The sequence below is a fragment of the Coccinella septempunctata genome, chromosome 1 (assembly GCF_907165205.1).
Source record: "Coccinella septempunctata chromosome 1, icCocSept1.1, whole genome shotgun sequence".
Taxonomy (NCBI): Eukaryota; Metazoa; Arthropoda; class Insecta; order Coleoptera; family Coccinellidae; genus Coccinella; species Coccinella septempunctata.
The window spans coordinates 24226234-24240506 of NC_058189.1; the positions used below are offsets into that span (position 1 = coordinate 24226234).

The 14273-nt window shown below is 35.9% G+C and overlaps 1 protein-coding gene across 1 annotated transcript; it reads right to left on the reverse strand.

Annotated features, from left to right (window-relative positions):
* Window positions 1–225: 225 nt before the first annotated feature.
* LOC123318365 lies at window positions 226–11726 on the reverse strand. Its single transcript, XM_044905004.1, has 3 exons — window positions 10010–11726; window positions 1483–1730; window positions 226–411 (listed from the first exon to the last, which is right to left on the reverse strand). Exons 1-3 carry the CDS (start codon window positions 11724–11726, stop codon window positions 226–228), a joined length of 2151 nt encoding a protein of 716 aa, XP_044760939.1.
* Between the last annotated feature and the right edge of the window lie 2547 nt (window positions 11727–14273).

Here is a 14273-nt window from a genome sequence, read left to right on the forward strand (position 1 = left end):
TGAAAATTTTTGGGAGTGGTATATGCGCAATGTATTCATGATATGTAATTTTTTGAGCTGTTTTTATTTTGAAGGGAGAATATCTGATGAATTTTTGATAGAATTTTTCAACAGTTCGGGGGCTGATTAGGGTTTTTGAGCTTCCAGTATCAATCATAAATTTCAAACCGACTTTTGGGATTTTTATGAAGGGTAGAGCAGAATTATTAATATTTGTAATGTTGATTAGGTTTGATCCTGGTGGGTTGATAGAGACTGAAAATTTTCATCAGGTAAATCAGAGTATTGATTATCGTTACAGAACTGCGGCGTAACTTCATACTGATCGCTTGCGTAATTGGACATGTTAGAATAATCATCGTAGTATGAATCGTTTGCATCATACTGATTAATACTTTCATCGATATCATGCTGAAAGAGTTCTTCAGAAATGAAATTTCTTTGATTTATCCGATTGGGTTGAATTCGACTTTGCGGTCTTTCCGTGCGTCTTGTATTTGCTGCCGATGTGTCCATAGGGACCGGTTGTGAACGGTTTGGTGTCACATTTCTAAACTGAATGCTCCTTGGATTATTTTGACTTGAATTAATTAAATTTTGGCGAACTTGTGGTAATGGTGTTTGATGAATAGGACTTAAATTCTGATACAGGGGGCGTGCAATATTTTGTTTAATCGGAAAAGAAGGTTTTAATTGAGGACTTGGAGAATAAGTGTTTGTTAAATTCCGCCTAGCATACGCAAAATTCTGTTCTCCAATTGTAAATGAAATAGCCTGTTCTAAGGTTTGTGGATTTCTCAATCTTATAGGCAAATTAGAATGAAGACCCCTAAGAAAAGCATTAAGTGCCTGATTTTCAAACAAAGTTTTCTTCAATTCGATAATATTCGGATCTACTTCCGTTAACTGAATTTTGTTGAGAAGTAAACTTAAAAGATCTTGACATCTGTGACCAAAGTTGACCGGATTTTCGAATTTTCCCTGTCTTATATGCATCAAATCTCCAACTAAACAATTTTCATCTCGCTGATCTGAGAAAAATTGCAACAGTAAGTTCTTAATTGATAGCCAGTTTCTCAGATTTCCTCTAGTACCTACTAAATTAAGTGCTCTTCCGGTTAACTTGCCAATGATGGCTCGAAGCAGAAATTCATTTTGTGAGTTTGCAATGTTATTTTGATCGGAAAAATTATTAATCAAATACTCGCTGGATTGAATAAAAATAGCCAAAGTTGCTGGATTTCCGTCATATTCTGGAATGCAATCAATGTGATGTTTTTGAATTTGAGGAACTGCCATTATTTTTTCTCTGTTTTCTCTTCTTAAAGGACTACGATCCCTAATATTGTTCATATGAATATCAACTTGTATATCACAATAGAATCACGAGAAAAAATCAAGTATTCAAATGATGAGGAAAAAATTAAAATGAGCATAAAACTATAAAGTGATTGGATTGTGGAAAAAGGGTGTGAAACTTACGCTATTGGCTTCATAAAGATTTCTTCTTTCTTCTTTTTCTTCTGCTTCAGGGGATACAGCGATTATAGCAGGCAGTTTCGTTCTAGAAACTCCGTACCTAACTATAATTTCTCCTCCTGAATGCTGATGATTGGTTGTCCTAACTATGAGCTTCCGCGATGTTGACTTCTGCTCGCTGGTGTTGTACCACTGGGTTGAACTTGGTCGATTTTGGGGCCAAGGTTCGATGAAAATTTCAGAATACCCAACTAATCGTTGAAACGAACACAATTTTCTTTGCGATGTTTGTCAAAAAAAATGTTTTGGGTATCCTACCGACTGCGCCACTTATGTTTCTGAATTAATAACTTTGATTTTTAAAAAGCTTTATTGATTATTGTTGAAGTGGACAATGTTAAAGTCTCGACATTCAATACAATAATCCTTAACTATCGTAATTAATATTACATGTAACCTACTATTCCCCTACTCATAGGATAATTCCTGGTATCAGTGTAATATGATATCCCAAGATGAACCATGGGTCTTTTATATGAAGATAGGAGGATTCTAATATGTAACTCGCCTCGCAATGATAATCTATGGTTGGAATTATTTTTATCAGCTTCCTCAGCTGATTGACGTCCTAGGTAGGGCCACAACAGAACAGAGTTTTTAAGGGGAAAGCTTCATCACCAACTATGACGTATGGTGCAAGGGTCGTAGTGTTGGGTGAATACTTTCCACTGGGTTTGTTTAATCAACAGTTTTCTAAACGTTTTCCAAGGGAAGAACAGGCAACAATACCACTATCACTGTTCCGTCCGTAAGAATCAACATCGACCATAATAACATCCAGTTTCATAATCAAGTTCACTTCAAGCTTCGTTTACTGTCATTATTACGGCCGGTTTCATAATCAAACCTGAAGTCCCATTAATTTTATAGCTTCCTCCAACGTCCAGTTTCATAATCAAACCTAAAGTTACTTTAATTTTAAAACTTCCTTTAACCCTACTAAAAATGACACTAAAGGAAGCTTTAAGCTTTAAGTGACTTTAAATTGGATTATGAAACCGGACGTGACCCTACTAAAAATGACAGCAAAGGAAGCTCCAAGCTTAAAGTGACGTTAAATTCGATTATGAAACTGGACGTTAGTAGGGTTGAATGAAGATTTAAAATTAAAGCTACTTTGAGCTGCGTTTATATTAGAGCAATTTCCTCGCGGAAATCACTCGGGCATCAATTACTCGCATCGAGTGAAATTTCGCAATTCCCAAAACAAAGCGCAATTAAGAGCGAAATCTTTAGCGAGTGGAGCGAGCCGCCTTCAGTTTTTGTTTCTCAGTCAGTACGGAGAATTTGGACCACATTCACACTGTAGTATGTATCAGTATAAACAACCTGTATATTTTCATACGCGAGACGGCAAGGCCTGTAAAACCTTACATCATTATTAGAAACGTGCCTCAGATAGAACTGATCTTGAGATAACACGTAATCTGTATCTGTATGTTTGTAACCATTGTCATTCATATCTTTCAATTCATGATGTATCATAACCACAACACGTAAACAATGTATAAATAATATATAGCATTTGGCTAAGAGATTCCATTCACTGTGTGTATTCATTCATTATTGAATTACATCATACAATTGTCGATTCGATCTGAATCTGAGTTATAGTCTGTGATCCGTTCAACATGTCTTAAGAAATAAACACCCTTTGATGAGTCTGCCTAATATTATTCGTCATCCCTCCACTTCATATACGATTGGCCGAACCTACCCTAGCTGCGTACATCACATGGCGATCCTGCCAGTCCTATGCAGTTAAAGGTCCATATGGTTTTGACTGAGTGTTCATAGTTCTACTAGATGGGATTGGGACAATCCAATCAAGAAGAGGTAATCTTTGCCCAAACTGGAAATAGTGCAGCCATTTCATCAATTAAAGCCAAGACCCTTTCAACACTGGAAATCCTAGGGATAGTCGCTTTCATTCTAATATGTATTGGAGCCATCCTAATTTGTATTGGAAAGTCAAGAAAGCTATTGTAAAGAAGGTACAACTCGAGGTCAGGAGAAGTCACCAAGATTTAGTGTAAAGGAAAAATAAACCGTAAGAATTTTTTTCTTGTTATGTCTAATTGTCCATGGAATTTGATGAACTATTTGCCGAGTTAAGTGGGGTGTCCCAAAAATTCCTCGAAAATATTAAAAAGAAGCCGCGAGAACGTAGGGAACGGGCCGAAAGAGTCAATAAATTTCTTCATGAACTAGTCCAGTTAGAATATAAATTCAACAAGTTGAATGAAACTGTCAAGTCGGAACCAAATTTTTCAAAGCATTGAGTCCTCACCAAGCAATCATAGAAAAGTCACTGTCAGAATCTAGAAAATTGGTTCAAAAATGATCTAAATTAATTGAAGATAAACATAATTCAGAAAAATCAACAATGACGGAAAAATTTTATTTAATGACAGCATCCTCTTTATTGCCAGCTATGACTAATGAAGAAGAGACCGTATTGCAATTAATTAATGCCATAGAGTTATATACCGATATGCTCGATTATCAAGGTAAAAAGTCTCTGATCAATTATGTTCTAAAAATCAAATTGACAGGAAGTTAAAGATTTGGTGCTAGATATGAAAAAAATCCTCATAACTAAAAAGTCACCACCAGCTTTATCAACTCAACTCCATAATCTGAAACAAGAGAATAAGACAATAGAAGATTTTGCTGAACTATTTGTCTTTCGATTTAACTATCGCTCAAGCAGATAATGCACCAGAAGCATTAACTGTTTTAGCCAAAGTGAATGAAAAAATTGCTTTAGGCGCATTCTCCAATGGATTACGAAATACGGAAATCAGAACTATCATAAAGGCAAGAAATTTTAACAACCTCAAAGATGCTGTAGCATCAGCTAAGGAAGAGGAACTTGTAAAAATTTCATCTCAAACATCTAGCCAGAAAGTTTTCCATATGAAAAATTTCAATCGAAATCGTAATGATTTTAATCGGAAAGGAAATTCTGACCATTCACATCGAGGTCGTGACCGCAAGGAGAATCCTAACAAGCATAATTTCAATTCAGCGAAAAATAATTACGGACAAGGTCGTGGTCGCAAGTCCACCAATCATTCGAAAAACAATAACAAAGGGTATTCGAAACAGCAAAGAGCATATTTTGCCGATAATGGCACAAACTCTTGTACAGAACAAAATACCGAAGCGAATATGTTTTTTCGTGACCAACAGTCATGTTATTTACAATTTAAATGCTTTGAATTATGTTTTAGTGAAATATGACAAGAATGAATTGAATTTTTTAATTGAAACAGGTGCAAGCATTAGCTGTATATTTCCAGAATTTTTAGCGAAGGAAGAATATTTAGATACTAAGGAAAAAATAAATATTAAAGGTATAGCCGGATGCACATCTTCCATGGGCTCCGCAAACATTTCAATTATTTTAAAATATGCAAAATTCGCCCACAATTGTTCAGTTATAAAGTCCTTCGACTCAAGTATGTACTCAAGGTGTACTAGGATCAGATTTTTTCGAAAACACAAAGCAGTAATTGATTACGAAAATTTCATTTTAAAACTAAAGAATAATAATGGAGAAATTGAGGTACCGTTGAAATCCAAAGTTAAACATTATACTATTATACCACCTAGATGCGAAATAATTCGTTATTGTCATACTGAGAAAACAGAAGAATGTGTCATTCCAAACGAACAAATGAACGAATGTTATCATCGCTGGAATGATCGCGAAACCGGAAGATAAAGTGAAAGAAGAAGAGAAATAAAGTTGAAAAATTTTATTCCAAAACTGAAGAGTCTTTCAAATTTCGATATTATAAATTATGTATGAATTATGTTAGTAATTAAATATCCGTATAAAGAGTAGATGAAATATTAGATTCAATCAATATGAAATCATCGAAAAAGGAAGAAATAGCTTCCGAACAAAAAATTTGTGTCAAGTATGCAGATATTTTTCATGTAGACGGTGATCCTACCTACTGTTACAAATTTATACCAACAAAAAATTTTACTCGAACCAGAAGCTCAACCAGTTCACGTAAAACCGTATAGATTACCGTATAGATTCACAGAAAAATGAAATTCATAAACAAGTGGACAAAATGCTACGAGACGGAATTATAGAGGAAGCCAGATCTGAATGGTCCTCACCGTAACTAATAGTACCAAAGAAACCAGATCAAATTTCGAGTAGTATTAGATTATACATTACTGAACAAGCAAATTGAAGGTGATAAATTTCCATTACCAAACATTACTGAAATACTAGATTCCTTGTCAGGAGCAACTTACTTTTCTCATCTAGATTTAGCGCAAGGATATTACCAGTTAGAATTACATCCCGATAGCAGACCATATACAGCATTAATAACTGAAAGAGGTCAATATCAAATGAAAAGACTAGGAATGAGTTTAAAAACAAGCCCCAAATCATTTTCAAGACTTATGACAATAGCTATGTCAGGTTAAGTTACGATTCATGTTTTATTTTTTTGGATGATTCAATAATCTTGGGACATTCGTTGCAAAATCATAATCAAAATTTATTGAAAGAATTACAACGCCTGAGATAGGTTAATTTGAAATTGAATCCTAGTAAATGTGAATTCTTGAAGAAGGAAATGTTATATCTATGTCATTTCGGATAAGGACATTTTGCCAGAAATGATTGATGCTATTTTACGATATCCTGTACCTACAAGCTCTGAGGAAGTAAAACGTTCTGTTGCATTGGATAATTATTATAGAAAATTCATTCGAAATTTTGCAGCAATCGCTCAACCATTGAACAACTTATCATGCAAAGGAAAAATTTTTCAATGGACGGAAGATTGCGAAAAAGCATTTCAAACTTTAAAGCAAGTCCTTCGGACAGCACCTATTCTTCAGTATCCAGATTTTTCAGAGAATAACGAATTCATTCTAAGAACGGATGCTAGTGGATTTGCATAAGGTTCAGTTTTATCAAATTCTAATGACCATCCAAGAGCCTTTGCTTCACGAAGTTTGAATCCAGCAGAAAAGAACTATTGTACAATGGAAAAAGAGCTCTTAGCAATAGTTTGGTCAGTCAAACATTTCAGACCTTATTTGTATGGACGGAAATTTAAAATCTTAACAGATCACCGACCACTGATTTATTTGTTCAATATGACCAATCCATCTAGTCGATTAACCAAATTCCGTTTGATTTTAAACTTCACGGTTCATTATGTAAAAGGTTCAGAAAATGTAACAGCAGATGTCTTATCGGGTATTAAAATAGATTCAGCCGAACTCAATGAAATGACGAACGGTATAGTTGGAAACATATGCGTCATGACGAGATCTCGAACTAAAAATGAAGTAAGTTCTAAAGAACATGAGACGAATGCCTCCGATGGCAAAAGGATTGGTCACCCTGTTGTTGTCGAAGTTTTAAAACGTCCAGCAAAAAGTGTTGAGTTAGGACCAATTTCAGAAAAAGAGTTTCGCAATTTGAAGAATCAACACTCAAAGGATTACAATGAGAATTCAATATATAATGTGAATTCACAAATTAAGCAGATGTAGACCGGCGGAATATCAGTATACGGAGGAATTAAGTGAAGAGAGGCGCAGCGCGTTATTTCCTCCATTATTGCAATCCAGGCGGCATATCTCAACGATTTTTTATCGCATTCTTCTGTAGGGGAAAGAATCACGTGAAAGAAAACTAATCGTGGCTCTCTCGAATGGGATTATGACTGTTTATATTTCATCGTGTGTGTCTATGCATCCGTTGAACTTCTTTCATCTCAAGCTAATACTATAATTCTGAATTTGGCGAACTATTTCATTACCTATCTGAAATCAAATCGATTTGAGTCTTGTCCATAATAATATTGCTTCTCTCTATGGAAATGATCTATATAGATAATACTGCCTATTAGAATAACGAATAATCAGTATTGTTACATTGAATATAATAAAATGAGCTGTTCAAAGAAAAAAAAATTTTTGGAAAAGAATATTCAGATGTAAATGGTGATGAAAATTCAAGGACAATGAGCCATTCCGAAAATTTTCATTTCAGAATCAAGAGAAAAAATGCTACAAATTTTACAATATCACAGAAAAGAACAACGTCGGCTAAACCGAATGTTGGACATTGTTGTGTTATTTCAAATGGAACGCTCTATATATTTTTCTCGAATCGGATTGCTAAATGATTTTGAGGAATCCTTTGCTCAGAAGCATCTATTTTATTATCGATTATGTTTGAATATTGGATTTTCCCGAAAATTTGAAGAGCTTGTACAATCTCCCTGGTTTAAACTTTTTAGTGATGTATCATAAAGAAAATTACCAATTATATCGAAAAAGTAAGATTTTATGAAGAATTATTCAAAACAGATTTGCATTTTTCGATAGATCATACAGGATGTAAGGGAAAAATTAAACAAAATTGGAGTCTTTAGAAGGCCTCGAGTCAACATATTTTGAAATTGCAACCATGTTTTTTTCAAGACATGATGAATCTACAAAATGAAGTTAATAATATAGATACATACTCGGATACATATGATTGATATACAGATGATTGGTTGGTAAATTCCCAAAAGCTATGATGAACAGCGGACACTGTGATGGACGCATGATGTTTAATTTTGGAGTATTTTGCGGAATTATTAACTTCACTTCAACTTTCCAACGATTTATTTCGTAAACTCAAATTATGCAAACAATAGCAGATGTACTCTCGGTTCCACTTAATCTCAGAATGAATATTGACACATATGAAAATATAAAGAGGGGATAACAACAGTGAATTTGCGCAAATTTTAAATATACCTAAAGAAGCGGGGATCGAACATTCCACCCACTTCATTTTTCGAAGGAAAAATGATACAATTCCAATGACACAAATAAATACAATAACATACTGAGTAGTCTATTGCCTACCACTTATAGAAGTATTTATACTAGCACAGCCTAATTATTTTCATCAGATTTAGATAATAGCACTAGTTTAGTTTTCGGTCGAATAAATTCAGAAACTGCTGTACGCACCTTCACAACTCTTGTCATTTTATCCTGACCAGGAAAAACTTGAATAATTTCGGCTAATGGCCATTTTGCTGGCGGAGTAACATTATCAATCATCAAGACAATATCACCGACTTGAGCTTCAGGTTGATTATTCTTCCATTTATAACGCACCTGTAGGGAATGCAAGTATTCCCTAGACCACCGTTTCCAAAAGTGCTGAAGCATTTGTTGGATCTGTTTCCAGCGAAATAGAGGAGACACATTCTCATTCAAGTAAGAGGGTTCTGGTACTAAAAATGATGAACACCCTATGAGGAAATGAGCGGGAGTAAGTGGTTGTATGTCCTCACCCAAAGGCATGATTAGTCGCGAGTTGAGGCAAGCCTCTACCTGAGTGAGCAAGGTATAAAATTCCTCGAAAGTTAGTTTATGAGCACCAATCACCCTCCTCAAATGATGCTTAGTTGACTTCACTGCAGCTTCCCAAATACCACCGAAATGGGGAGCCGCAGGAGGGTTGAAATGCCACTTAGTCCCTTCATTTACTAATTTATTAGTTAGATCGTTTACAAATGGTGATGATTTTTTATAAAGATCTCTTAACTCTCTATCAGAGGTACAACGAATGTTGTACCTTGGTCGCTGTACAAATCGGAACAAGAGCCGCGTCTTGAAGTGAATCTCCGAAATGCAGAAAGAAAATTCGTGCAGGAATATCCAGTAACCAGTTCCAAATGAACTGCTTTTGTGCTTAGACATACGAAAACAGCTATGTAACATTTCATGAATTTCTGACAACGGCCAGAATATGCTTTTATTAAATATGGACCGGCATAAACAACTCCAGACCTTGCAAAGGGTTTACTCGGCGTTACTCTAAATTTCGGGAGGTTACCCAGTTTCTGATACATTGTACTAGCTCTGTATCTCAAACAAGGGTTACATTTGTCAATAACTCTTTTTACTAATTGCCTACCCCGAATTACCCAATATTCCTGACGTTATGTCGCTAACGTCAGTTTTAAACCGCCGTGCATCGTCCGCAAGTGAGCTCTCTTAGCCAGCAACAAAGATAATTCACAATTTGAAGGTAATATTAATGAATGAATCTCATCAAAATCAAGCATTGAATTCTCTAGGCGACCCCCAACTCTTAGCAGATTATCTTTAATAAATGGATCCAATTTTGTTAAGGCGTTATTTTTTGATAGACTCTTATTTTTGGAAATTTCAACAAATTCTTTAGAATAATAAGAATGTTGAACAAGAAATATCCAGGTTAATTCCGATCTTTTAATTTCATCACAGGTTAAATCGACAGACCCAGCCTCGTCGCATCTATTGAACCAATCACTTGAAAAAAGACTGGATTCAATCAACAGTGCTGACTTAACCCGTTTCAATGATTTCGAAATGAAGCGCAAAATGAATGCAGTAACTCGATTCAACTTGTTTATATTCGAATACCTACCAACTAAATTCCAAACACCATGTTTCCCTTCTTGCTCCCCACTATGAACTAAGCAATTTACTTCAATTGCTGAATCAGAAGTAGGATCACTATTGATAGGAATCTGAAATGGCTCAAAAGATTCCCTCAAAAACTTAGGGCCCTTCCACCACAATTCAAAATCACATAAATCGCTTGCCTTTAGACCTCTTGAAGCACAGTCAGCAGGATTAACAGACGATGAAACATGCCTCCAAACAGCTGATGGCATGACCGTGTGAACTATTGAGCAACGATTCGCGATGAAGGTTGGCCAACGAGACGGATGATCTCGTAGCCAAAATAAGACATCAGTCGAGTCAGACCATAAATTGACAGTACAATTCTCTATGGCAATAGCGTCGCAAACTTTGCGAACCAACTTGACCAGTAAAACAGCAGCACTCAATTCCAACCTAGGAATCGTGAGTAGAGGTTTTAACGGAGCTACTTTTGTTTTCGCTTGAAGCAAATGGACATTAACTTGATTATCATAAATAACGCGCAGATAAACAACAGCCCCATAAGCAACCTTCGAAGCATCTGCGAATCCATGAATTTCATAAGATAGGGCTCCAGGCTTGTAACCCAGCCATCTATCAATCTTCACTTCACTGATACACCCCAAATCATTGAAGCATTCAATGAATTGTTTAGCTAAGTCAGAAGGCAACTCTTCGTCCCAATCGAACTTGTTCAACCAAAGTTTCTGAATGAATATTTTGAAATTGATTATGACCGGAGCTATCCAACCCAATGGATCAAACAATTTAGCAATCTTGGATAAAACAAATCTTTTGGTTATGAAAATCTCGTCGTAAATTATAGGAGGCGTCTGAATATCAAAATGGAAGTAATCAGCACCGGCATTCCATTTAAGACCTAACACACTGAAGCTTAAACCTGTATCATCCTCGGCATGAGGTACAGACAAATCTTTGAGCAATCTAACATCATTCGCCACCCATTTATGCAACTCGAAGCCACCCACTTTGCAAATATTAATGAGTTCAATTTGTTTGCGGAGAGCTTCTTCCAAAGTATAACCACCTGAAGTGGCATCATCCATGTACACTTCCCTATTCAATATTTCTGCACCCAATGGAAAGTTGTGATACTCATCCTCAGCCAATTTTCGAGTAACACGAATTGCCAAATATGGACTACATATTAATCCATAAGTGACTGTTTCTAGCAACCATATTTTAATCTCTTCTGAAGGATCAAATCGCCATAAAATTGCCTGATAAAATTGATCCTCAGAATGAACTCTGATCTGACGAAACATTTGTTTAACATCAGTAACGAAAACGAGCGGGTATTTCAACCAGCGAAGTATCAAACTTGACAAATCTGGCAGCAAATTAGCACCTGAATTCAAAGTATCATTCAAGGATAAACCATTCAAGGCTCTAGCCGAACCATTGAAAACCGTTCTCAACTTCAAGTTATTACCTACATTTTTCAAAACTCCATGATGGGGCAAAAAATATTTAACCTTTTCAACTTCATTGAGTTTAACTTCTCTCATATGACCAGATTTCACATAATCTACCATAAAATCAATATATAATCTCCTGAAGTCGAAATTACTCTCGAACTTGTTTTCCAGACTGAGAAGCATTCTCCTTGCGAATTCGAAAGAACCAGGAACCTCCAAACCACTCGGATTTTCGGTTTTGAAAGGCAATCGGACCATATATCAACCCAATGAATCTCGTGAATGTGTTGTAAGGAAATGATTCTCGCTTTCAGCTTCATTTGGCGTAGGAAGGTTTTCTAGAGAAATTTCTTCCTTTGTCCAAAATTTTGCACTAATTCATTAATGTCCTCATGTTCTGAAACGTGTAGAATCGAAGGTAAACTGAAGTTCACTACAGTGCCTACGCTTCCAGACAATAGCCATCCTAAACTAGTATTAATTGCAATAGGTTCATCAACCTTTCCACGAATGATTGTCCCCTCGAGAATTTCAGCATAAACAGATGCGCCCAATAATAATTCGATAGAACCGTTTGAGTGGAATTTGGGATCCGCCAAATTCAGATTTCGAATATGATCATAATCGTTGAGATCAGTATTCAAGCGAGGAGAATATGAAGTTATTTTGGGGAGAACGAAAGCCCTTACCTCAACACAGAACTCAGAATCAAATCTGGGCTTCAACGAAATATGAACCATTTTTCTGCAGGTATAGTTTTTCTTAGCACAAATTCCTGTTATCGGAATATAAACTCTTTCATACCTTAGATTCAATCTTTGCAACAAGGACTCAGTTATAAAAGAAGACTGTGAGCCTTGATCGATCAAAGCCCGCACCAAACCTATTTTATCCTTGTCGGAAATTATTTTTACGACAGCAGTTGTCAGCAAAACCGTGTGGGTTACCTTACTAACATTGGCAGACGAATTCACGGCAAAATGAGCATTTTGTTCATGAACTTCGGTCTTATCTTGAGCATTTGATGATACTTCCTGCGATGAAGATGGACTTGATGAGTTTTCATGATTTAGTCCGCTCATATGTAACGAAGAGTGGTGTTTTCCCATACAATGTTGGCAGCGCTTTGTTGATTTACATTCCCTAGCATTATGTCGAGATAAACAATTGAAACATCTCTTGTGTTTAGCAATAAACTCTTTTCGCTGTGAGGCTGTCTTAGCTTTATAGGAGTTACAATATAAGAAAAAGTGATCAGCACCGCATAGTAAACATTTATTAGAGCGATTATTTTCGGAGTGCAAATTAGTTGCTGGCAGAGACGAAAAAGAATTTTTTTGGTTTGGGGTGACAACCTTATGAGAATTTCTATTGTTGGCTTCCTCGAGAGCCTCCAACATGACCAACTGACTTTCTAAAAAAATGCTTAAACATTTGAATGTAGGAGGTTCCGATGAATTATCAAGAGCACTTAAATGTCTCTCCCACTGTTTACGAGTTTCAGAATCCACCAAAGAAATAATGTGGTGAACAAGAAAATCATCCCAATGATCAACAGGTCGACTCAGCAATCTCAAAGCAGATAACGGTGTATTCAAGGAAGAAGTCAAACGCTTCAACTCAGAAGATGATTCTTTTTTCATACCCTTAATAGTAAAAATAGCCTGCATATGCGAACTTACCAATCGCCGTTTGTTTTCATATCTTTCAGTGAGTTTTTTCCAAGCAATATCAAAATTTTCCGCTGTTATGGCAAAAGAACTGATAGTTCTTGCGGCATCACCTTCTAAACTAGTTTTCAAATGATGAAGTTTAGTAACATTTGAGATATTTGGCTTTTTTATCACCAGTGATGTAAATAAATCTCTAAATGATTCCCACTGACAGAAATCACCTTTAAACTTGGGTATAGAAATACGTGGCAACCTCTCGAAATCTTCCGAAACACCTTGTGCAACACCCGGTATAGTATTTTGTTTCATTAAAGAATCCAAAAATGTCTTAAACTCTGCCTTGATATCCAAATATATCTCCTCCGTTTCCTCAAAAACTTTATCCAAAATATAACTGGACTCCTTTATCGCATCAGAATTATCATTAATAATTAGGTAATGATTTGTTTCAAACCTAGTCCAAGTTTTATCCAAATTATCCGATCTAGTTTTACATTTATTAAGCGTCATCTTTGCAGCACCATCTTTTTTGAAATTACTAAAAGAACGTGCAATTCTTCCTCGCAGTGAAATTTGTTCAGCCAGAAGCTCAGTCATTATAACCGATAACAATTTTTTCTTAAAGCGAAAAATAAATCAGAGTAAAAATTAAGAAAAGTCTCTAGAAAAAATTATCTAAGCAATAAACCACTTCAAACAGTTAATTAATTGCATATGAAATCACGCGGAATATGAAAATCGATAACTCACGAACAAAAAAGTGAGTGAGTTCTGAATGAAAAAACACACAAGCAATGTCATTAATTCAGCGAGCGTTCAAACACAAATGAGCAACCAATAGTTCAAGGTAACACCAAACTCGGTGTAAGCAATAATACGAATAAAAATTAATTCGTTTTCTCACAGAATGTACCAGAGCTCCCTGACCACAATAGTCACTCCTTCGCCGTCGACCATTCCCCGAAGACGGGCTCGGAAACAGCATGAAATGAAATTCCACCAAGAATTTTCCAGCCAGATATTTCCTCTCGTTCCAGCGAATGCGAAATATGGGAAGGTAAACAAACAGTCGAAGAAGTTGGTTATCTCGATCTCGCCTCTTTTTCTGCGTTGAGTCTAGACTCGGAGTACT